Source organism: Protopterus annectens, chromosome 15.part0, assembly GCF_019279795.1.
Source record: "Protopterus annectens isolate FY-2018-M chromosome 15.part0, PAN1.0, whole genome shotgun sequence".
Classification (NCBI taxonomy): Eukaryota; Metazoa; Chordata; order Ceratodontiformes; family Protopteridae; genus Protopterus; species Protopterus annectens.
The window spans coordinates 653,338,711-653,364,630 of record NC_056749.1 but is presented as its reverse complement, the minus strand read 5'-3'; the positions used below and the strand labels follow the sequence as shown (position 1 = coordinate 653,364,630).

The 25,920-nt window shown below is 42.8% G+C and overlaps 1 protein-coding gene across 2 annotated transcripts in view; it reads left to right on the top strand.

Annotated features, from left to right (window-relative positions):
- LOC122789986 (serine/threonine-protein kinase 26-like) overlaps positions 1 to 25,920 on the top strand; it is an 809,573-nt gene that overhangs the window by 493,334 nt on the left and 290,319 nt on the right. For both annotated transcript variants that reach the window (XM_044057496.1, XM_044057497.1), the window contains one exon: positions 5,050 to 5,195. In XM_044057496.1, coding sequence (XP_043913431.1) covers positions 5,050 to 5,195 — 146 coding nt within the window. The remainder of the gene's footprint in view (positions 1 to 5,049; positions 5,196 to 25,920) is intronic.

The following is a 25,920-nucleotide window of genomic DNA, read 5'->3' as shown; positions in this document are numbered from 1 at the left end:
ACCTACTGTCCCGGTGCCAGGGGGGATCGATGGTTTCCTCTGATCCATCGGTCCCTTCTCATTCGAGCAGAGGTGCCTTCGAAGCCATGAGGAGAGTTGTCTCCTAAGACATCTACAACGTCAGGTCCAGCTACCTCCTCCCCAAAAGTGCCTGTGTCCGCTTCTGCTTCACACATCCTTTGTAAGCGTAGAGACCCAGAGCCTCAGGAAGCCCTAATGGGTGACCCCTGCTCTTCCGAGACCTCACCAGAAGTTCCCACTGATGAGGTACCCATGAAGAGAATCTGTAAGAGGAAACACTTAGACTCCCCGCAGGAGTCTCTCACATTCGATACCGACTTGGATGAATCAGAGGGGTCCCCACAGTCCCCTTCTGAGGATATCTCATTTGCCGAGATATTAGAAATCCTTAGGTAGAGGGGTGACTGGCAGTCTACCAACCGTACTGAAGGCAAGTCTGTTTTCCTGAAGGCTTTCAGGTCTCAACCCTCCACCTCTTGTGTGTCTCCACCCTTCAATGAGCTCATGGAGCTGGTCTCACGAAGGGCGTGGGAGTCTCTGGACACCATGGAGCCTGTCCTCAGAATGCCTAATTTATTTTGGCCCCCCAGGAAAAGTCTTTTCTTACCAAGGGAGTGCCAGTTGATGCCATGGTGGTGGCGGCAGCCACCAAAAAGGAGATGTCGGAAACTTCTTCCTCTATCCATCCTCCTAACACAGGTTTTAGGATCATGGATAGATACAGGAAATGCACGTACAGTTCAGTGACTTTTACCCTGCGTTCACTGAACTATCTCACTCATTTTACGAGACTGCAAAGAGATCTCCTAAAAGAGCTTGGAGATGGTCTTCAGGGTACAGAAGCTGCAGGAGCTTCAGACAAAGTTGCCTCCCAGCTTGCTACCTTCAGTTCCGTAGTGAACTCGTCCATGTTTCTCATTTCATATGCAGCTGATGGAACGAGTAGAGCAGCGGTTACAGGGATTGCTCGTAGGAGACGCATCTGGATGCACTTGTGTTCCTTTGCGGAGCCCTTTAAGTTATCCTTTATCAACACCCCTTTTGATGGCTCGTCCCTTTTCAGGCCCAAAGTTAAGGAAACTTTGACCAGATATGAACAGGAAGGAAAGACTGTCTGCCGTCGGAGTCGTTTTTTCCACCCCTGCCAGATGCTACCCCAAGGGTCGAGGGAGATTAAAGATGTGGTTCCAAAAAGCCCAAGGAGTCTTTCAGGACACGCATGGTGAACTCCCCTCCAGGGGCAGAGGAGGGGGCAATAATGGAAGACGCCGCCCTAGTGGCAGAGGGGGTCCGCAAAACCAGGGCGACAGAGAACAGTTCTTTGGGAAGCCCTACCAGCGAGCCTGAAAGGAGGCCCCGACTGTCTTACTCTGAAGGTAGTCGGGGCTCGCTTATCTTCTTATCCAGATGCCTGGCTCAAAATAAATGACAACTGGGTACAAAGTATAGTTTCCAGAGGATATTTCATTCCTTTCATACCCCCTCCATTGATAATAAAAATCCCGGACGTTCCACCCAGTTACAGGGAACAGGCAACAGTAGAGGTCCAGACGTTGCTAAGAAAGAGTCATCCAACCAGTCCCAGTAGACCAGATAGGATCCGGAACTTACTCAAGATTCTTTTTAGTTCCAAAAAAGACAGTGGACTGGCGACCTTTTTTGGACCTCAGCAGACTAAACAGATCTGTCAAGAAAGAGAAGTTCTGGATGGTCACGCTTCAGTCGATACTACCCTTCTTAGCAAAAGACAATTGGGTGTCATTGATAGATCCCAAGGATGTGTACTGCCATATAAAAATGGCCAGACCATCCAGGGATCATCTGCGCTACCGGCTGGGAGCTAATCATTACCAGTTTTGAGCCCTGCCCTTTGGTCTCACTACAGCCCCCGGAGTGTTCACCAAATGTGTTGCAGTGGTCATGGCTCACCTGAGGTAATTAGGATTCCAGGTGTTTCTGTACCTAGACGATTGGCTCCTCACTGCCACCACCAGGCATCAGCTTATACAAGCCAGGGAAGCCCCTCTTTCTCTCTGCAGTCATCTGGATGTTACAATAAATTCAGAAAAATCTGCCTTGTCGCCATCGCAACCTGCCGTTTTTATCGGAGCAGAATTGGACACCACCACCACCACCACTTTGAGACTTTCAGCAGGTTTACAATATCATATCAAAAGACAAGGCTCCAGCATCAGAAGAACTAAATTTTTTTAGGCATGATGGAAGCTGCAATATTAGCTATACCATTGGGTCTCATGCACACGCAGATTCTGCAATGGCTGTTATTCACTCAATGGTCTTACCAAGCGCTCCCAATGTCTCATCTCATAATGATCATAAACACATGCAAAAAGGATCTTCAGTGGTGGTTGACCTGTCTTCATGTAACGATAGGTCGTCCCTTTATTATACCTCCACCAGCGGCCACAGTGACCACGGATGCTTCCCTGATAGGATGGGGGGGCATTTTCAGGGAAGAGCAGCCCAAGGCACATGGACCGAACAGGAAACACAACTGCATGTCAATGTCCTGGAGATGAGAGCGGTACTTTTAGCGTTGCAGTACTTCCAGGATTTTCTTCCTCTGGGAACAATTGTATTTCAGACGGACAACATGTCAGTGGTCTGGTACTTGAACAAACAAGGAGGAACAAGGTCCTACCCACTTTGTTGTGAGGCCCTAAGAGTAAGGCAGTGGGCTACATCCACCCAGCGCTTCCTGTTTGCAATGCACATCCCAGGGAAATCCAATGTGGTAGCAGACACACTGAGCAAAACAATTTTGTTGCCTCACGAGTGGTCCCTCAAGAAAGAAGTAGCGGAGAGAATTTTACACAGGTGGGGCAGCCTTGCTGTGACCTTTTTGCCAACCATATGAGCATGAAATTCAGAAGCTACTTTGCCCTGATCCCCCCTCCGGGAGAAGCCTCAAGGGACGCACTCGTACATGATTGGCCTCCTGGTCTCCTCTATGCATTCCCACCAATTCCCTTGATACCCAAAGTATTACAGAAAGCAAAAGCTCTGGGAAGGACCATCATTCTAATAGCCCCTCATTGGCCTAGTCAGATTTGGTTCCCCTTCATTCAACTTCATCAGTTGGAAGACCCTTGGATTCTGAAAACAGTGCCAGATCTTCTGACGCATTCATCGGGGAATCTTCATCCATCTCTTCAGTCCCTGAAATTGACAGCTTGGCTGCTCCAATTCCCAATATAGCCAGGTTCCATAACCTCTCAAATGAAACTCAGCAGATTCTGATATATTCTCATAAGTCCTCTACTAGGAAGCTATATCTTAGCTAATGGGAAAAGATTTTCTATATGGGCCTCTCAAAATAACATTGATCCCTACCAAGCCCCTATTGCCTCCATATTAGAGTTCTTGACTATGCTGTTTAATAAAAGAGCTGCAGCAGCAACAGTTCGGGTTCAACTTGCCGCCATCTCTAATTTTCACCTTGGCTTTGAAGGATTAAACATAGTGTCACACAAACTATCCAAAGCCTTTCTCAAAGGGGCTTTTCATCTCAGACCACCTGTGAAATCCCCTTATACCCCATGGAATCTAACTTTTATACTTTCACGCGTTATTCTCCCACCTTTCGAACCAGCTTCCTCATGCAATTTGAAATACTTGTCATGGAAGACTATCTTTTTAGTAGCCATCACTTCTGCCCGTAGAGTCAGAGCTTCAGGCCGTGTCCATAAAGCCCCCTTATTTGATTTTCCATGCTGACAGTCTCTCCCTGCGAACAAATCCTTCATTCTTGCCCAAAGTTTGTACTGAAACTAACCTTAACCAGGTTATAGATTTGCCAGTGTTCTTTCCCAAACACACCAACAACTTTGAGTATATGCTGCACAAGCTTGATGTTCATAGACAGCTCAGATTTTATTGGATAGAATAAAAGAGTTCAGAAAATCAGAACAGATTTTTGTTTCCTTTTCAGATTCCAGAAAAGGTATGCCAGTGGCAAAAACAACACTGTTATCTGATTGTATCACATTTGTTTATTCAGCTGCTAATATGCCCCTTACAACACAAAATTAAGGCTCATTCTACCAGAGCAAGGTCCACATCTTCTGCTTTTTCTGCTAGGCTTCCTATAGACAACATTTGTGCAGCAGCCACTTGGTCAAGACTTCATATCTTTATCACTCATTACAAGGTTGACAAGGCCTCCTTTGGGTCTACTGTCCAGAAAAACATACTCCCGTGAGCCACTGGAGAAAGATGGTGCTTGGCACCACTACCCATCTGTAAGAATGAATGGGGAGGTAGAACAACTTCACATAAAGAAGTTATGTACTTGCCATAACATTCCATGTGAGTTGTTCATCTCGACTTCATTCTTACTTCCCACCCTCCTACCCCCTCCAGGGTTTTGTGAGAACCGAGATACTAGATTCTTCCTGGTTACTCAATCCTTCTTTGGCTTTCTCTTAGAGTGATAGAATGACACATGGTATTATACGCAATAAATAAGATCTGAGGTAACTCCAGGTGCATCATGGGATAGGGACTTGGCCTCGAGCTGTCTGAAGACCTCGAGCTTTGTAGTAGGCTGACTCAGAGCCGAGGATCGGCTCCGGAACCCATCTGTAAGAATGAAGGCAAGATGATCAACTCACATGGAACTTTATAGTGAGTACCTAACTTCTTTTTTTCTTTTATTTTCTTGTATGCCCTTATACACTGATGTAGGTATGATAGGAAATCAGTATCGTTTCAGAAACAACACTGCATTTGTACAATGTGTAGGTGACTATGTAATTATGTTTAAGCAGGTTAACAAATGATCGTCCCAGGACTATAGAAAGCATTACATTTCATTTTCATGGCTTACAGTATGCAGTTCATTAGACTACTGCTTTGTCTTTTTAGTTTTGGTTATTGAGGGTCATTACATTGCTCTGAATGGCGTAGAATTACTGTCTCTTTTTTTTTTCTTTGCTATGAAGGCTTTACTGTTTTAATAACCCAAATGACTGTAGCCTAACAAATTTAATTTAATTATTCTCACAGCGACCTTCTGCCAAAGAGCTCCTAAAGCATAAATTTATTGTAAAAAATGCCAAGAAAACATCTTACCTGACAGAACTAATTGACCGCTATAAAGCATGGAGAGAGGAAGGAAATGGTGATGACTCAGATTCGGATGATTCTGATTCGTAAGTAAAATAGATTTAAAACACTTTATTTTTAAATATAGTGTACACACATCTGACTTTGAATGTCTTGCACATTTGGTAACTGACTTTGGATATTTTCTCTAATAATCCATCTTTGCACATTTCTAAAACCTGTTTAACTTCCACATTCAGTGCATATGTTGATAGCAAACATCATACTAGTAGGGCTCACTGAGTGCACACATTTTTGTTATGCTTATGTAACTACATTTGTTTACAGGGGTATGAAAATTGATTAAACATTACAGGCTCAGCCTGGTTTACATTATAATGTAATAAAACAATGTACATTATACAAGTAAAAATTTACATTTATGAATAAGCATAGACAGTCTGACATATTTACAGAGAAGGGTAAGAAACAAGTATATATACAGTTACATAAGTGGAATAGAAAAGGGGGAATGAAGCTAAAGCAGGAGCAGTAGAAGTGCTGGATATATGGTCAGTAGTTGGGTTAGGAAAGCTAATAGAGAACAGTATGAAGAAAGAAGAGGTTAGATTATGTGTAGTGGGTGTAGAGCAGTAATGGTGTGGTAAGATGAATCACAGTTTAGGATGACTGAGTGTGTGTGTGTACATATATATATATATATATATATATATATATATATATATATATATATAAATGGATCAGGTATATTGGAGATAAAGGTACTATGCATTTGGAGATGGCTGTTTATATAACATGTTTTTCAGATGGACAGTTACATTCAAACTGTTTTAGCAAGTACTGCTTGAACTATGGCTTGAACAGGGAGTTTTGTGTTATCAATTAAATCAGGAGGAAGTGACCATCATAGTTTTGGGGCCAGTACTGCAAAGCACTGGTTAGTAGAGTGAAGTTTGAGAGAAGGGGTTTATAGGCATGGACCAGATGCTGCTTGTGAAGAACAGATCTTGATCCTAACGTATGTTATAGCAGGTTTAGCATTTTGATGTATAAGATTATTAAAATTTGAAAGTATTTCTGTGGTTGACTGGTCACTAGCTAACAGGTGACATTGACAACTGACAATGCCCTTACTGCTGTGGAACGCAGGTTGTAGAATGTTACAAATGTCAGCACTTTAACCACAGATAAGTGACACTGAGAGCAGGTCAAGTTCTATATCACCACAAGGACGATAGTGGCATGTAAGACAGAGGCCCAGCTTGGGTGGTCCTTTCTAATAGACACAGATTGGGACAGGCTTAATACTTATACAGAAGTCAGTGGCTGGAGGCCAGATATTGATTAAATCATCATCCTTCAAAATACATTCATGAGATTTCAAATTTCTCACAATTCACTACTGTCCCTCAACTAGTTAGGCATTGATCTTGCAGGTGAATACTGAAACAAGAGACCTGCTTCCATGTTATCCCACTTTGGGTGTATCAAGCATCTGGACTATGACAGCATCCACGCACCTAGAGTTCCACAGTAAAGATTCTGTGTTCATACCGTGAATCAGGAAGTCTACTGCTCTTTCCTTCCTTGCCTTGAGTTAAGACATGTTTACTGATTAGGGAGTGACAAGACTTCTGCTGGATCCCCCCACCATTGCTCAGACATTAGATGAACATGCTTTTTTTGTTGTCTCATCTTCATTGATGTGAGAGTGCTCCATTAAAGAGCACTGATTAGCACCAACCCATCATAGCCCTGTTATGACCCAGAACGTGTCCTCAAGATATGCAACCTAACACACCTGAGACATGCACTTAGTTGACATTTTACCTTTCATTTGCTGATTATCTCAAGTGATTGCAGGTTGCTACTTCCTAGAGCTGGGCGAAGAGTGCATCATTCCTCTCATTTTCTCCCTTTGAAGGAGATTCTAAGGACCTTGTACCTGAAAAACCAGAAGTGCAAGTAAAACAGTAAAAAATACATAAATCCATGAACAGTCCAAAGCCAAAATGAACCGTTTAATTCAGGTACTAAAAACACATCACACACAGTGTAAAATTACGACTTAGCACTTCACCTTCGTACAGGCATAATCAGAGTCATGTGTACACTGTAATTACCTTCCTTATATAGCCAACCCTTAATTAAGTCACACTAACAAATGAACAAACTTAACCCTTAAGGTACAATCCAAGTGAGTTCAAAATATATTAAAAAAATATAAAAAAGCAAAATATATTTCGATTTCCAGTATTTTAAAACAAAAGAGGAAGGTTTGTTAGGTATTTGGATACCACATAGGTTGTTCTTTATGATAAGATGTTTTTTTGCTTTTTGTTGTCATATTAAATCTGTTTCTTCTGTTTTTTTACTTTACTTTCTATATGAAATGGTTAAAATGTGTAAAATGTTTTATTTGTACATTATATATATTTTTTGAATATATTTTGAGCACACTTGGATTGTACCTTCAGGGTTAAGTTTGTTCAGTTGTTAGGGTTGGCTGTATAAGAAAGGTAATTACAGTGTACACATGACTCTGATGATGCCTGTAGGAAGGTGAAAGTGCTAAGTCGTGATTTTTACCCTGTGTGTGATGTGTTTTTACTCTTGACTTTAGGCTTTTCCCGGTTAGGGGTCTCCACAATGGAACTCTGGTCCACTTATTATTGTCAGTGGATTTTTATGGTGCCGAGGTGCCAGCCTGATGTCCAACCTTCAAAGAAGGCACACTCATTCACGCATGCACCTACCTGCATGTCTTTAAACGTCACTCGACGGTGAGGAGGACATTTTAGTACCTGAATTAAATGGCTTGTTTTGGCTTTGGTCTGTCCGTGGATTTATTTCTTTTTTTATCTTGTACCCGAAAAAGCCTTGGGTAATGTAACCCCCCCCCCCTAATGCTTGATCTTTGAGGATATTCTCAGGCTTAGGAAGTCTTCCAAAGGCTTTGTATCCTACTCATCTGCCTTCATCTTAAAAAAGGGGGTAAACATTTGCCTGCAGTAGAAAAATAAAACAAAATGAAAGGGATTGCTTGCAGAAGAAGACTGGGGCAAAGAACTTTTGGCTTATTCCTTCCATGGAATCTCCTCTAGGAACAATTCAGCATCTTATGGAATCTGTATGGAGCTACCTACCTCACAAGAAGCCATACATTAATCTCCATTTTCCATGGCATTAGCCAATATCGCTGCTAGTCAGTAGTAGAAGTATTAGCACTTGTAGAAGCACCCTAAGGAGAAATTAATTCAAACCAGTGACTGAGTGAAGACTGGAAGAGATGGGTGAAGGCTGCCAGCCTAGCCAGATAGAATTGTGCAGATAATTCTGTCATTTGTAAATATGAATGTTGAACTTAAAACAATGTGGCAACATTGCCATCTGCTGTAAAGAAAGCTAAGTCAAGCATTTCTTGGTGGTCCTTTGAAATGAAAATTATTTTTTTATCACTGCCTTTAATGTTTTACAAGTCTGCTCCAGTCCGGCTAGATGAAGGCTTCCTGCCTATTGTTTTAAGGCTAAAGTTAATGACCAGAATTTACATGTGGAATGTCCTTTATTGCTTTAAGTGTAAAAGAATGTAAATGCAGTTTCTGTCAGTCTGGGAACACCAGGAAGGTGTAAAAGATGATGTAATGTTTAGCAGAACTGGAATTTCAATTTAAACAGTGAGAACCAGAGATTATTAAGCATTTTTGCCTTGACTATCCAACTCACACCACTCTGCCTTGCTAGTTATTTTAGAAGTGTGTTTTCTTTTAGAGATAGCTAGAACTATAAAGATTAGACTGTTTTTTTTTGTGATGTTAGAACTATACAACTGATTTATTTCAAGTATTTCCGTGTGATCTCTGAACTCCTTTGACTAGCACTGTGTAGTACAACGTATTGTCTTGTGGTTTTATTTATTATTAAATATTTTAAAACCTAGTAACTGTGGCTGTTTTGTGTAGAAATAGTTTAAGCTCTGGAGTACATTGCATATTTATAGAGTTTACTGTCCAGGTCACTCCAAATAAGCTTCGACTGTTTAGTCGCATCCACCAATTGAATAATAATATTGCACAGTAATAATTGGACACCCTTTTAAGGGCCTTTGAGTAGCTGATAAATATTATTTGGGTGGTGGCAGTAATTACTACCGTATAGTCAGGGTAAAAGGGGGCACAGCTGGAGAACCTGTGCCAGCCTTCCCCAGAAGTGTCTGTGTGTGTGTGTGTGTGTGTGTGTGTGTGTGTGTGTCAGCTACTTGGGAAAGGACACGAAGCACTGGTTGGACAAAGAAGGTGCTGGAGATTTTAGCTTGATTACTCACGCCAAAAATTTAATGCAAAGCTTTCGGGTTAACCACCCTTCATCAGTACATACAACCAAGTGTATTCTTACATTACTTAAATAGGGAGTCATTCAAAATCACATGCTACAGCCAGCCTAACATCTTAAACTAACAATTAACTTTTAAAATGACCTATCACTTGATTTAATTTTTAGCTTGATTATATTTTTAATATTATTAATATAGCTTTATTGTGTATTTTTACATATGTTTAGAATATAATGATATGTTTTAATTGAGTAATATTGTATGTTTTTTAAAAAAATGTAAGTTTCTTTTAAATGTATAAATTAAGTGATAGGCCATTCTCCTGAAGGCTTTTGGATCTCAACCCTCCACCTCTTGCGTGTCTGTGCCCTTCGATGAGCTCATGGAGCTGGTCTCACGAAGGGCGTGCGAGTCTCTGGACACCATGGATCCTGTCCCTAGGAGTCCCAATAAATTTATTTCTGCCCCCCCCCCCCCAGGAAAAGTCTTTTCTTAGCAAGGGAGTGTCAGTTGATGCCATGGTGGTGGCAGCAGCCACCAAAAAGGAGATGTAGGAAAACTTCCTCTATCCATCCTCCTAACAGGGATTCCAGGATCATGGATAGATACAGGAAGCGCACATACAGTTCAGCGACTTTTGCCTTGCATTCACTGAATTATGTCACTCATTTTATGAGATTGCAAAGAGATCTCCTAAAAGAGCTTGGAGATGCTCTCTTCTCAGCGTACAGTAGCTGCAGGAGCTTCTGACAGTCACCTCTCAGTTTGCTACCCTCAGTTCCATAGTGAACTTGTCCATGCATCTAATTTCATATGCAGCTGATGGGATATGGGCAGCGGGTACAGGAATTGCTCTGAGGAGACATTCCTGGATGTGCTTGTGTTCCTTCGCAGAGCCCTTTAAGTCATCCTTTGTCAACACCTCTTTTGATGGCTCATCCCTTTTCGGGCCCAAAGTTAAGGAAACCTTGACCAGGTGTGAGCAGAAAAGAAAGACTCTGTCAGCCATAAGAGTCTGTTTTTCCACCCCTACCAGACCCTACCCCAGGGGTCAAAAGATAGGAAAGATGTGATTCCGAAAAGCCCAAGGAGCCTTTCTGGACATACATGGTGAACCCCCCTCCAGGGGCAGAGGAGGGGTCAATAATGGAAGACGCCATCGTGGCAGAGGGGGTCCGCAAAACCAGGGTGACAGAGACCAGTTCTTTGGGAAGCCCTACCAGCGCTCCTGAAAGGAGGTCCGAATGTCCTGCTCTGGAGGCATTTGGGGGTCGCTTATCTTTGTATCCAAATGCCTAGCTCAAAATAAACTGCAACTGGGTACAAAGTATAGTTTCCAGAAGATATTTCATTCCTTTTGCCACTCCCCCTCCATTGACAACAAAAATCCCAGACAGTCCACCCAGTTACAGGGAACAAGCAACAATAGAGGTCCAAACGTTGCTAAGAAAGAGTCATCCAACCAATCCCAGCTGACCAGATAGGATCCGGAACTTACTCCAGATTCTTTTTAGTTCCAAAAAAGACAGGGGACTGGAGACCTATATTGGACCTCAGCAGACTAAACAGATCTGTCAAGAAAGAGAAGTTCCTGATGGTCATGCTTCAGTCTATACTTCCCTTCTTAGGGAAAGACAATTGGATATGCTCGATAGGATCTACAGGATGCGTACTACCATATAAAAATGGCCAGTGTCAGTCCGGTCGCCAGGACTTTTTCCATTAGTATGTCTTTTTTTTTTTTTTTTTTAAGTGAGAACAAAAGATCTCCGTTGCTTTTTAGAAACCGTCTCACTGTGTTAAAGGAGTTTAACGTAGCGAGACAGCTTTAAAAAAAGTAACAGATATCTTCCTTTCTCTGTTGCTTTATTTAAAGCTGTCTTGCTAGGTTAAATGGGTTTAACATAGCGAGACAGCTTTAGAAAAAGCAACAGAGATTCTCCCTTGTTTTTTTTAAAGCTGTCTCGCTATGTTAAACTCCTTTAACATAGCAAGACACTGTAAAAAGCAACAGAGATCTTGCTTTCTCCATTGCTTCCACCCACAGCTCTGATGTACTGCGTAAGCATACGTATGTGCAGTATATCAGAACTGCTGCAGAATACCAGACAGCTGCGGAAGGGCAGCACGGAGGCATTCTACAATGCCATTATTTAAGAAAACTAAGTATTTTTTTTCTTAAATAATGTTGCGTTGCCAATGTGACCAAACCACATCAACTGTGGGTAAATCCAGCATTTACCGACACCCAGGCATGGGTTATTGCTTAAATAGTGTCTTCCTTTTTGATTCAGTTCTTGCCACAGGTTTAATTCTTTTAACATGTCATTCACCCTGTTTTTTATTTACCTTTTGCACTGGTTTTGCAGTGCAAGTCAAACAAGTTCTCTATTCAAAGATGAAAGGAAGCACCCACCAGGGCAATAACTGTATAATAAATAGAATACGGCCACCAAAAGATGCAAACTCTTTCACAGAAAAGCCACACAGTCTGGAAAACTAAGTCCAAATAATGAAAACAAGATCTTGTAATATGACCAAAAGCAAAATAATTTATTCCAAAAAAACGACTAAGCGCTTTCGCCAGCAATCTGGCTTCATCAGAGTCGTTTGAACTACATAACAACAAAACATATATACTCTCCACTCAATGCTCATTGGGCCAATCCAATTAACACACACCCAAAACACATAATTGTCTAAAACAACTTTGTGGTTGACAAAACAACTACATATAAAATGCTTTATATACATAAATAAATAAATAAATAAATAACAAGATCATCATCAATGGTGATGTTACGTTCATACAATTCTAAATTGAAGTCCAATTTCATAATGGCATTCTAAATGTACATGAATATTACATAAAACATAATACTGAATGTATTATACATTCAGTATTATGTTTTATGTAATATTCATGTACATTTAGAATGCCATTATGAAATTGGACTTCAATTTAGAATTGTATGGACGTAACATCACCATTGATGATGATCTTGTTATTTATTTATTTATTTATGTATATAAAGCATTTTATATGTAGTTGTTTTGTCAACCACAAAGTTGTTTTAGACAATTATGTGTTTTGGGCGTGTGTTAATTGGATTGGCCCAATGAGCATTGAGTGGAGAGTATATATGTTTTGTTGTTATGTAGTTCAAACGACTCTGATGAAGCCAGATTGCTGGCGAAAGCGCTTAGTCGTTTTTTTGGAATAAATTATTTTGCTTTTGGTCATATTACAAGATCTTGTTTTCATTATTTGGACTTAGTTTTCCAGACTGTGTGGCTTTTCTGTGAAAGAGTTTGCATCTTTTGGTGGCCGTATTCTATTTATTATAAAGTTCTCTATTCAACCATAGATTCTGTACAGTACATTTTTTTTTAGTCTCATTTTTCTCCTCCTCACTGACCACTGTATCCATTCTGTTTAGATTTACATCACCCAACATTTCAGCTCATAAAATCCTCCAAAGCTAGTTATGAAAATAAAATTGCCAAATATTCCAAAGACAACCACAAGGCATTCTATAGTTATGTCAAGAATCTAAATGGCAATGCTCAGATCTGCTCTGAGCTACAACAGAATGGCATTAAATATACACTGATCCCAAGGATATTGCCAATATCCTGGCAGATCGATTTAGTGCCAACTTCACCTCCCTCTCACCCCCTAAATGGCCCATCTCAATACCGGAAGATTGCCAAATTCTGGTAATGGCCACACAGGTAAAAAAATGCACTCTCCAAAGCTAAGAATACAGAATCCATGGGACCAGATGACATCCCGAGCTGTGTAATACATGAACTACAAAATGAACTGGCACCTCGCATAAGTGTCATGTTTAATCATAGCCCTCACCTCAGGCTTCATGCCCACTGTGTAGCACACAGCCACAGTTATCCCACTCCACAAGGGGGGGATCCACATTGGATCCAGGGAACTACCGCCCCATCAGTCTGACGAGCCTTATCTGCAAGGCCATGGAACATATTATCATGGAACTTATAAACAAAGACATTGGCAACCTTAAAACACTGGACCCCATCCAGTTTGGGTTTGTGAAGGGCCGATCTTGTCTACTGAACCTGATTGACTTCTTCATATCAGTCTCCAGAGCCGTGGACGAGGGTAAGGCAGTCCACACAGCCTATCTGGACCTCGCCAAGGCCTTTGACACCATCCCCCACTCTGGTGTCTAACTTACTAAGCTGGGCATTAATCCCAACGTCACTCGGTTGCCACCTGGCTTACTGACAGAACCCACACTGTAAAAGTAGCCGACTCCAAAGCCAGCTCCAGACAAGTGAAGTACCTCAAGGTTCAGTCCTGGGATCTCTCTTGTTTGGCATCTACTTCTCTGAAGTACAGGCCAACACAAAGGGATTCTGGCTAACAAAGTTTGCGGATGACTGCAAATTGGGAGCCATTATTGAATCCCCAAATGATGTTGATACTCTACAAAAGGGCCTTACAGAAACAGATGCTTGGTGCCAGAGCTATTGGCTCAAGCTCAATGCCAAGAAATGTATAGTTATCCCCTTTGGGGAAAAAAACATGTACCTGTGAATTACCACATAGGTGGCAGTACACTAAACACTGAAAGTGTGATAAGAGGCTTAGGGACACAGGTGGACAGTGGTCTCACCTTCAATAACCACATCGCCACAACAGGAAATCCTTCTATGTGGTACACCTCATCACTAAGGGCTTTTCATCCAGAAAAAAGGAGGTAATTGTCCCACTGTACTCATCCCTCATTAGACCCATTATAGAATACAATGCCCCATTTGGTATGTACCTCTCAAGACATCTGCAACAACTGGAAAGGCCACAGAAATACCTCACTAAAAGAATCACAGGCCTAAAGCAGATGCCCTATGCTGACCGCCTTAAAAAACTCCAGCTATACTCTGTCGCATATCGTCTACTCCGAGGCGATCTCTGCTTAACATAACAAGGCCATGTCAAACCCAGAGCTGTTGGACATGCTACACTTAAAGAAATCCCAATCCCTCAGAGCCACACACTCCAGGGATCTAAACCTTGTCATCATCACAATAAACAAAACATGCTGGAGGGATAGGTTCCCAACCCAGAGACTCCCCAGACTCTGGAATAGACTGTCCATGCATGTCAAGCAGAGCACCTCTTTGGCCCTCTTCAAAAGGAACCTTGATGATTGGATGGGAGAAATTAAATTCACCCCATGGATCACGTCAGTCACCCTGCTAGACAGGGGTCCAGGGAAGTAAATAGTGTGGGAAGAAATAGCCAGGGAATTGTTATGGCTAGACTTGTATAGGCCCTAGGGCTGGTAGCCTAGTACCAACCTATGAATAAATTCTCTGGTGCTATATCTGACCAAGCAAGAACCAATTTGTCAGATGGTTCCAACTCTTTAATCATTTTAATCAAAAGTCCGTCCTCCAAACTACCTTGTTGACCTCTGTAGTTACTATGTGTGATGATCCACAGTCTGCACAATTTATATCCAAAACATTATAAATCGTCACCTGCTCACATTCTGGCAGCAAACCTTTATCCGCAACATACTAATGAAGGCATACTCTGCTCAGCCATCATCCATTTCTGTTCATGACCCTGAGGCAACTCGACATTGAAAAGTGTATAAGAAATTCTCCAATGCCCTAATCAGATTTCCACAAGTAGTATACCACTAGCCTAATAGGACTAGCACAGTCAAGAAAGGATAGTTAGTAAACATATCTATTAGTTTAGTAATAGATTTATCTGATGTAATCTTTAAATAAAATTATCAAATTGTATATGAATAATGCCAAAGTAGCCCCTAGAAAGTAAGTCCGTTATCACTGTATGAAATTTCTGAAAATAGTTATGGCATTGCCCATAATTGTAGGCAGTCTTACTTGAACTGCATAACCAGAAGTTTAACAGTGAGCTGCATAAAACATCCTTTGTGCGCATGTGTAGTAAATACCTCTAAGCTTAAATAAATATTTCAAGAATGCAGTTTTATAAAAAGCATCCCCTTTAACACAGTAGTGGTTTCTCTCAGTGACACTTGGTCAGACACATTTTAAATTGTATATACTCTATTTTTGTTTTTAAAGCACACACACACACACACACACAGATCTATTTAGTAATGTGTTACATAACATTCCTCGAATGTGTTAACAATGGACATTTCTACACTGACAAATTTAAACCATTTGCTCAAGCATATAATTCAGTCAAAAATCAACAGCTTTAAATAGTTTTATACTTTTAACTGAAAGCACTAATACAACCTCTTTCAATGAATATATTAAGCTTCTAATCATGTGACTGTGATTGTAATACAAAAAAATATTTTGCAGTAGTTTGCAGCAGCTAGAGCAGATAAGTCATAAACGGAGAATTTGTGGTATCAGAATTTAAAGATGCATGAGCAACACCATGTCTCCTAGTTGATCTAGACTTTTATATAGAAAAATCTCTCTGGCCATTGAAAATTAAACATGGAACACTGGCACTTTTCCTTTCCCTTCTTGGTCATTTGTTCTCCCTATTCATCTTCCAGTTCCACCAAGCTGAAAGTATTGGCAGTCTTAATGGGGCATTTAAAATCCACTTTCATTTTGTGATTTACTATTTGCAGTACTTCGGGTGGCCACGGTGGTGCAACGGTTAGTGTTGCCACCTCACAGCAAGAGGTTCTCCAGTTCGATCCTCGGCTGGGGTGCCTTCTGTGCGGAGTCTGCATGTCCTCCCTGTGGTTGCGTGGGTTTCCTCCGGGTGCTCCGGTTTCCTCCCACATCTCAAAGACATGCTGTAGGTGGATTGTACACACTAAATTGGCCCTAGGTGTGAGTGTGTGCATGTGTGTGCCTTCTGTGGAAGGTTGGGCGCCGGGCTGGCAACCCAACACGGTAAAACTCCACTGCCAATCATGAGCGGACGGTGATCTGCTGTGGCAACCCCTAACCGGGAAAAGCCGAAAGAAAGAGGACTATTTGCAGTACTTCCTTAAACCTGTCTACAGCTACCTTTGCATTAATTTGTGTAGAGTTGTTTGCAGGTTGAGTCTTCAGAACCACAGAAGTAAATTATTTAATTTTCTTCTTTTTTTTTTTAACAGCTTTATTGAAAACATTTTTGTAATGAACAAATATTGGAAAAAATTTAAATTGATTTTTAAAAGTACAATATTTAAAAACAGAAAATATTTATACAGTAACTATAACACAGAAAACTATATACAATGATGTTCACTGTGTATCAAACAATAAGATCAATTAAGTTAATATTTTTGCAGAAGAAAAAAAAAGATAAGGGAAAAAGGATAAAAAAGATTACTGCATTAATCATTTATCCAGTTCTTAAACTAATAATTCAAGTATATTTTCCCATTTGTGATATAAAATTGTATTCCTCGTAGATTTAGATTTAATAGTCAACATTTCTAACTTAGATATTTCCAAGAGAAAAACTTTAAACTCTTTAGATGGGGGAACAAATGAGGACTTACAGTTTTTTGCAGTTTTCCTGGCAATGAACAGTATAGACCAGAGCAAAGAATATTTGCTTTTATTTATACAGTCTGGAACAGGTGTGTTGAGTAATAAAAGTGATTTTGTAAGCACAAAATTGTCTGTAAAAATTGCCTGTAAAAAAATTTCTTCCAAAAATTTCTTTAATAGTGCGTAGTCATAAAATATGTATGGTTCCAGTCAGTGTTTGTTTCTGTATTACATCTCCAGCAAACAATATCTTGTTTAGTTATCTTGCTCATTTTCTGTGGAGTTAGAAAAGATTTATGTAAAAATCTCAGTGTGAAGATTCTCCATTTGAGAGAAGTGGTTTTGCTAGCTGACTGAAGGAAATTAATTTTGTCTTTTTCTGAGGGAATAAAATTATTGAGTAGAGAAAATGAATTCCAATACTGGTCTGAATATACATCTAGATCTTGTTTAATTGCTCTATAAATATATGATATACTATTTTTAACTGGTAAAGTATTGTGAGTATATAAAATCAAATATTGAATAAGTTTGGGTATTGAATTCTTAGCATTTGAGGGGATTAAAACTAGTTTATTTAGAATATATTTTCTAAACTCTTGCAAATCTTTCCAAAGTAAAGTGTTAAGATTATATTCAATTACAAGAGCATTAATAGATTTTGCCTCATTTTTATTTATCATTTGATGCCAAAACATTAGTTGTTTTTGCTTAAACAGTAACATTGTAGAATAGTCTGTAGAGAATTATCCCTTGTATATAGGCTATAGAGAAGATGAGACAACCAATCCTCAAAGATTCTAAATCTAAATGCATAGTTTTTAAAGGCCTTTAGAATTAGTTACATAAGTAGATTTAAACATTTGAGTGGCATAATTGGAAAAGTAATCTCTTAAATTCCATATAAATTAATTACTAAGTTTGATAGATGGTTATTACCTTTATTTTTGGTATTTGCGGATAAATTTAACATAATTTATTTCCACTTTGCTAAATACTCTCCATCTATAAGATAAACAATCGTTTTAATTACTGATGAAATTGAATAAATTTCTAGATTTGGTGAAGATATACCTCCATTTTCCCAGCTATACACAGTGGCGGCTGGTGACTTCAAATCACAGGGGGGCTGCAGGAGACGCTGAATGGGCGGGGTCAAAGGGAAGGGGTGTGGTCAACCATAAAGGGGAAGGGCTATGCACAAAACCACAAAAAAACTAACTTTAATTAAATACGCTGCCCTGGGTGGCAAACCATCATTATGAAAGTCCAATCAAGACAAAAATAAGTGTAGAAGAATAAAAATATTTCAATGCATTGGCTGCATGACAGCTTACTTAATATCTAGATGGAAACAAAAGGTTGTGAGGCATGAAAAAATAAATTACTTTTTAAATACATTACTGGAATGCCAGTCAAAATCAAGTATAAGAAAACCAGAAGCACTCAACTCAAACCACTTCTCCTTGCACTGCAGTTCTAATTATAATATATTCAGCTTTATTAAAGTACCAAGCAACATGCTGAAAGTAGAAATCTATGTGATGCCCCACTTGTAAAAATGTTTCTTATCCAAAAAAGACCTGCTGCCTGACAACTTGTTTCATGGGGAAAACATGATAAAAGTAAAAATGAAAAGCAAACAAGAAACAAGCTCAAGATACATTGCTTAAAGGATTACTGTACAGGTTATGGACCACACATGATTGGCATTCTGTTTAGTTTACGGGTAAAGCCTGTAGAGATGACTGGAAGTCTCCAACAAGTGTAATGAGCTTTTAAAATAATGGAATCCTGTCCTTTAATACCCAAGGCTTATACATTATCTAGTCAAGTATTCTCTGCATGGCAACAACAGAAAGGCTTTCAATGTTGGCAATTCTTTAACAGTATGCTTATTAAAGCTTACTTGCATCTTATGATGTCAGACAAGCTTACCTTATGGTCATTAAAGCATTGCTACTTAAACACAGAGCAACAGGCACTTTGAGTAATAAGCATAAATCAACAGTACAAAAATATGACAGAAACCAGACCATTCTGCAAAATCAAGGACAGATGAAAAGCCACTGTAGTACTTATGCAGTGTGTCCTCCCCATCCAAGGTAGATACAACTACTCCTTGCCTTGCTTGGACACATCCAGAGTCACTACATGGGGAGTGGGTGCAACAAGCATGTCACAATTTGAAATCTCTCTGGCTGACTGTGATGGCCCTGACACATTTGTCATACCTCTCAACTTCAAGAGCAAGAAATCTGGACAAAGCCATACACAGAAGTGGGACAAAGGCACAACAATAAGGACAATTTTTAAATATTGCTCTAATAAACTTAGAAAGATAATAGAATAGGTCTTGCATTAGTATGAATTTTCTGAAGGGTATAAAATCTGAAACTCAAATGTCTGTCATTTTCTAACTTCAGTCTTTAGTGATTTGCCACTAATTTGCCAAAAAAACACAATTTTATGAAAATGGACCAAAATGTGATGCAAAATATAAAATAGACACACAATACAGCTTCTACCTGTCAAAGAAGGGACACTTTAATATTAGTACTGCTACCTTGAGCAGCTGACAAAATAAAATAATCTACATGCATTTCAAGTAATCTATAACTTTGATTATTACAGTTATTTCTTAATTGTAAACCCTCCATGTTTTCTTCCAAAATTGCTGTTTTGCGGAGGGATTATTAGGGGGAAGAGCAACATTTTGAGCCAAAATTGGGGACAGTTGAGAGGTTGGCTATGCCTAATTCTATAAAGCAATTTATTTGCATGTACCTCTCAACCTGTTAATGCAGTAAATTTGAACAAGGCCAAATATATTGGGGGCACATATAAACAGTACTAAAAATTGCTCTTGTATAAATTGAGACAGTTGATAGAACGGCTCTTACTTTAACATGCATTTTTATGAAGGTTATGAAGTCTGAAACTTATTATTTAGTGACTTCTGGCAAATCATTTAGGAATTAAAACTACAAATTTTATGAACAAACCAAAAATAAGAAGCAAAAATCTATTCATTCTTTGAAAATCTGGACAGTTGGGAGGTATAGTTCAGCTGGGCCTGTCTGAGTTTGCTGCCCTTCCCCCCCCCCCGACAAAATAATGGTTGAACTGGAGCCTCTGCAGCCATTCCAATTAACCATTACTTGGCTATTTCACTCCATTTACCATAAACACTAATGTGCATACTGCTTTACTTCAATGATTGGACTTCATTTGAAAGTTTTATTTTGTATTTTACAGCACAAACATTAAGTCATCTGTTAAACAAAGCAATGCAGTCTCACAATGAAAACTTAGCATTAAAACTTCTCTGCCCTTGAAACTCACAATCTGAAGTAGGATATTCATTTGTCTGCAACCTGTGGGTTATGGATCCGATATCGGATCCGAACCGGCATGGTTATCCAGCTATGGATCCAAGCTCTCAGCTCCTCCCCTCACCCATAATGCCCTGCTCTACCCTCATGACCTCAGATCTTGTTTGCCGCGCTGGTAACTAGATGTGGATTTCATAGCTCTCAGCTAAGTGGATTTTTCTTGTTAAAAAATAGAGAATTTTTTCCTTCTTTAACAATTTTTGTGTGAAAGTTGTAGGTTTCCTATTATTATTGACTGTTTTTAGTTTAATTTAATTTTCAGTAGTAATTTTATTCCCTCCCTCGCTGGTACGTAGAGTGTGTGTGAGGCCTGTGTGCTTCTTTATTGTTTAAGTTACTTTCTGTAACTTTAGGTTAAATTTGGTGACTATGGCTGAACAGCCTAAGTCCATATTTTCTAAATGCTCCGAGTGTGGCCATAAGCTCTCACCGCTGATGGCCACACTCGGTGTGTTAGTGTCTTGGGGTTGAACACCTCACATCTGGTTGTTCCATTTGTGCAGGGTTCAACCCCAGGGCACTGAGGGAGCGGAGGTCCAAGCTGGTCTTGGCGGGTCTTTACCGCCGGACTCGGCTCCGACCTCCGCTCCTTCGGGACTCCTGCGGCTGCAGTTGTTCCCCTGTGGCACCCCTCCTGCTCCTGGGACTCAAACTCCCGCTTCAGGACAGGAGAGGGATGCATCTAAAAGGACCGGAGGGAGAAGCACCACAAGCGGGCCGAGACCTCTGTTTCGGCCCCGCCAGCCAAGCGGCTTCTCCCGGCTTCCTGTTGGTGCGGTCTCCTCCTTCTCGGCTCCGGTCACCTGTGTGCTTCTCACCGGGTCCTGAGGAGGAGGAGACCCGATCTCCGTCGAGGCTATCGAGGAGGCATTCCAGGCCTACCTCGGTAGCCTCGCCGAGATCTACCCATAGCCTTCGATGCTGATCTGGACCGGATGATGAGAAGGTTCATCCAGGCCCAGATGCAGATGGGAGTGCTCTTGCCTCCCTCGGGGAGCTCAACACCCTTTTTAAGCCTATTGCTCCTTCTCCGACCCGCTTCCGGGTTCGGAGCAACTGGAGCCGAGCAGCCGGAGCCGGGGAGGTCGGAGCCGATAGTACTTGGTACCGGATCCGACCATGCCCTCGAGTGCGTCAGATCCGATCTCGGAGCCTGGATCCGAGCCGGATCCGGGGATCAGTGCTCCTTCGGCGCCGTCTGTGTCGGAGCGCACTGTCCTTCGGATCCGAGTGCCGGCGCCGGCTCCGATCCACTCTTCGGATCCGAGGGAGCCGATTGTCGGATCCTTTGGTCGAGGTCGGCTCACCTTCGGCTTTTGATGTAGTGGAGAGGGCTCTGTTGAGGGTCTCCGGACCCCCGGCACTTGCTTCGGCTCCGTCCCGCGCTCCCTCTGCACTGGGCCAGGCTTCCACCATCCGGCCCCTGGGACAGCCCGTTTCTGTGCCCCAAGTTGCTCCCATGGAGCAAATTGCTGCTTGCGAGGACTCCTCTGACAGCCCCCCAGAGGAGGCCCCTCGCAAGCATACGTGCAAAAGGAGGCACATTGACTCCCCTGAGTCTCTCACTGAAGACACGGACTTGGAGGAAGGGGAAGGCTCCCCACGGTCACCCCCCGAGGATGTCTCCTTCGGAGACATCATGGAAATGCTCCGTATTAGGGGGGGGTGGTCTGCCCCCAAGTCTTCCTCGGACGAGTCCGTGTTCTTGGAGGCATTCGAAACGGGCCCGTCTACCTCTTGGGTGTCCCCCCCTGCCGACCCCCTGGTGGACCTTATTACCACCAGGGCGTGGAAGGAACCGGACACCGTGGAGCCAATTCCCAAAAGACCTGATAGAATCCTTAGCCCGCCTTCTGACAGGACCCATTGGAGTAAGGGGCCTCCTGTAGATGCCATGTTGATGGCGGCGGCCACAAAGAGGGAACTGGCTCAGGAGAGTCCCTCAGTCCACCCACCGAGCAAGGAGTCTCGGATGATGGACCGCTTGGGGAAGCGGATGTTCAGTTCGGCGACCTTCTCGGTAAGGGCGCTGAACTATTTGGCACATGTTATTCGGATGCAGCGAGACCTTATTAAGGAGTACGCTGCATCCCCCCCTGAGTCCATTTCGGAGGAGGACAGAGCTCTGCACTCCACCAAAATGGCCACTCTTAGGTCAGTCACAAATACTTCTATGCGGCTACTCTCCCATGCTACGGAGGGCCGCTAGAGCTGCGGGACAGGACTGGTCACTAGACGCCAGGCCTGGCTCCGCCACTGCGATTTTTCTGAGCCCTTCAAGGCGTGGTTTGCGAACGCCGGCTTTGATGGTTCTGCTCTGTTTGGCAAGAGCGTTCGCGAGAGGTTGACAGAGAGCGAGAAGGACGGAAGACGCTGTCTGCCGTCGGAATCCGCTTCTCTGCACCCCAGAGGCCCTATTCTAGGAACCAAAAGGGTCAGAAGAAGATGTGGTTCCGAAGTCGCAGCAGTCCCAGCCTGCTCCGGACAACCAGTCCTTCCGTGGCAGAGGAGGACAGGGAGGACGCCCTAGAGGCAGAGGGGCTCCCAGAAACTTCGGGTCCAGGGAACCTTTCTCTGAACGGCCGCAGCAACCCTGAGGGTTGCCCGACTGCTCTACTCTGGAGGCAGTCGGGGCGTTCGGGGCACCTAGCGGCATGGGAGTCCATAACATCGGACCGCTGGGTTCTCCAAATCATATCCAGGGATATCGCATTCCTTTCCTTCACCTTCCAAAGTTGAAGTCCCTCCCAGACGTACCACCCGGTCAAAGGGAGGCCGCTTTGGCAGAAATTGGCCATCTGCTAGAGAAAAGAGCCATCCAGCCCGTTCCCCAGACCAGATCGGATCAGGGTTCTACTCCAGGTTCTTTTAGTGCCAAAAATGACGCGGGAATTAAGACCAATCCTAGACCTCTCTCTCTTGAACCTGGCAGTCCCCAAAGAAAAATTCCGAATGGTCACTCTACAATCTATTCTCCCCCTTCTGGGAGAAGGCCACTGGATGTGCTCGATAGATCTCAAGGACGCCAGACTACCACATCCTAATGGACAGACGCCCCAGGAGGTTTCTCCGCTTCCGGCTGCCAGCCCCTCACTACCAGTTCCCCGTCCTTCCCTTTGGTCTCACTACAGCCCCAGGGTGTTTACCAAAGTACTAGCAGTGGTAGCGGCCCACCTGAGGCTTCAGGGGTGCAGGTCTTTCCCTACCTGGACGACTGGCTCCTTACCGCCCCAACAAGGCATCTACTTCTCTCGGCGAGACTCCTTTCTCCATCTTGCTCCATTTCTGGGCATCACAATAAATACAAACAAGTCCAACCTGGCACCCACTCAGCTCTTAGATTTCATAGGGGCCAGACTAGACACAAGGAGTTTACGAGCCTTCCTCACTGCGGACAGAGTTCTAAATCTGCAGCTCCAGGTGCGGGCCATTCTCCATTCATGTTCTGTTCCAGCGGAGTTGGTCCTGAGGGCTCTAGGGTCCATGGCTTCGATAGCACTTCTTCCTCTTGCCAGGCTCAATATGCATTCTACAGTGGACGCTCTTAGTACAGTGGTCATACCTTGCTCTCCCCATGCATCATCCCATAGCGATCAGCAAGGCTTGCAAGCGGTCCCTCTTGTGGTGGCTCCACTCCCGGATCTCCACGAGGGTCGCCCATTTTGTGCTTCTCCCTCTCGCCACGGTGACCACGGACGCCTCCGCCTCGGGTGGGGGCACTTTGCGGGCCGGACAGTCCAAGGCACGTGGAACGATTCAGAGACCTTACTGCATATCAATGTTCTAGAGATGAGAGCAGTGCTCTTAGCGTTGCTAGCACTTCAGGACTTTCTTCCCTTGGGAACAATTGCGATTCAATCGGACAATATGTCTGTTGTCTGGTACATCAACAAGCAAGGGGGAACAAGGTCTTACCCTCTTTGTCGAGAGGCCATGAGAGTTTGGGAATGGGCAACCTCCACCAATCGCTTTCTCATAGCAACGCACATTCCGGGTCGGTCCAACATCCTAGCGGACAAGCTCAGTCGCACCATTCTGACCCCTTACGAGTGGTCTCTCAATTGTCAAGTAGCGGAACGCATATTCGCACGGTGGGGAACCCCTTCATGCGATCTTTTTGCTTCTCCCTCAAACACCAAGTGCGACAGTTTTTCGCTGTAATACCTCCTCCGGAGGTACCCCAAGAGACGCTCTGGTGCATGCTTGGCCACCCGGTCTTCTGTATGCCTATCCACCCTTGCCTCTGATGCTGCAAGTTCTTCAGAAAGCCTCTCGGGTGGGTTGCAGTATGATTCTCATTGCTCCATTCTGGCCTCGACAGATCTGGTTCCCCTTCCTAAGGTCTCACTCGGTGAATCCTCCTTGGATTCTAGATCCCATTCCGGATCTGATATCCCATCCTTCCTGCATTCCTCCTCCGAACCTGGACAACCTGAAGCTGACCGCTTGGCTGCTCCAGTTCCACTCTTGATAAGGACTCGGTATTTCTTCTCCGGTAAAGGCTATTTTAGTGGCGGCTCATAAACCATCCACTAGAAAGGTTTACAAGCAAATGGAAACGCTTTCTCTGTGTGGGCGGAGCGGCAAGGCCTAGATCCCTTCACGGTTCCTCTCCCTGTAGTGCTTGATTTTCTAACCTCTCTCTTTAATGATGGTGCCAGCAGTTCCACAGTCAAAGTTCAACTGGCGGCTATTTCTCACTATCACATTGGTCAAGAGTCTAATCCTCTTATGTCAGCCAAATTGTGCAAAACTTTTCTTAAGGGTACTTTCCTTCTCAGGCCCCCTATAAAGCAAGCAGTTCCTCCTTGGGACCTTTCTTTGGTCCTACAGGCCTTGACCGCTCCCCCTTTCGAGCCCCCGGCTACAGTGGATCTCAAATTCTTGTCTTACAAGACAGCCTTTTTGGTAGCCATTACATCAGCCAAGAGAGTTTCTGAACTTCAAGCTTTATCAGCTAAACCTCCTTACTTGTTTTTATCCGGACCGTGTCTCCCTCAGGACCAACCCGTCCTTCCTTCCTAAAATCGCTTCTGAAGCAAACATCAATCAATCCATTAACCTCCCTGTTTTCTTCCCTAAGTATGAAAACAAAGGTGAATATAGGCTACACTCACTAGATGTTCACAGGCAACTAAGATTTTATCTCAACAGGACAGCTGGTCATAGGCAATCCGACCAGCTGTTTATTTCCTTTGCAAAATTCAATTTGGGCAAGCCAATTTCTAAAGTTTCTCTGTCCCGCTGGATTTCACAGTGCATTTTATTGGCTTATCAAGCGTCAGGAAGGCCGCACCGGAGGGTGTTCATGCCCATTCAACCCGGTCAGTATCTACCTCGGCAGCCTTCAAGGCTAGGATTCCTCTAGATGATATTTGTGCAGCAGCCACGTGGGCTTCATCTCATACATTTATTTCTCACTATAAGTTGGATCTTGCATCTAGGGGTAGAGCATCCTTTGGCTCGCGGTGCTCGGAATATCCTTCCATGATGGCCGCCCAAGATTCAGGTAGCTGGGGACTCTGTCCCACAGGTTGCAGACAAATGAATATCCTACTTCAGATTTAGAAGTTATGTACTCACCATAAC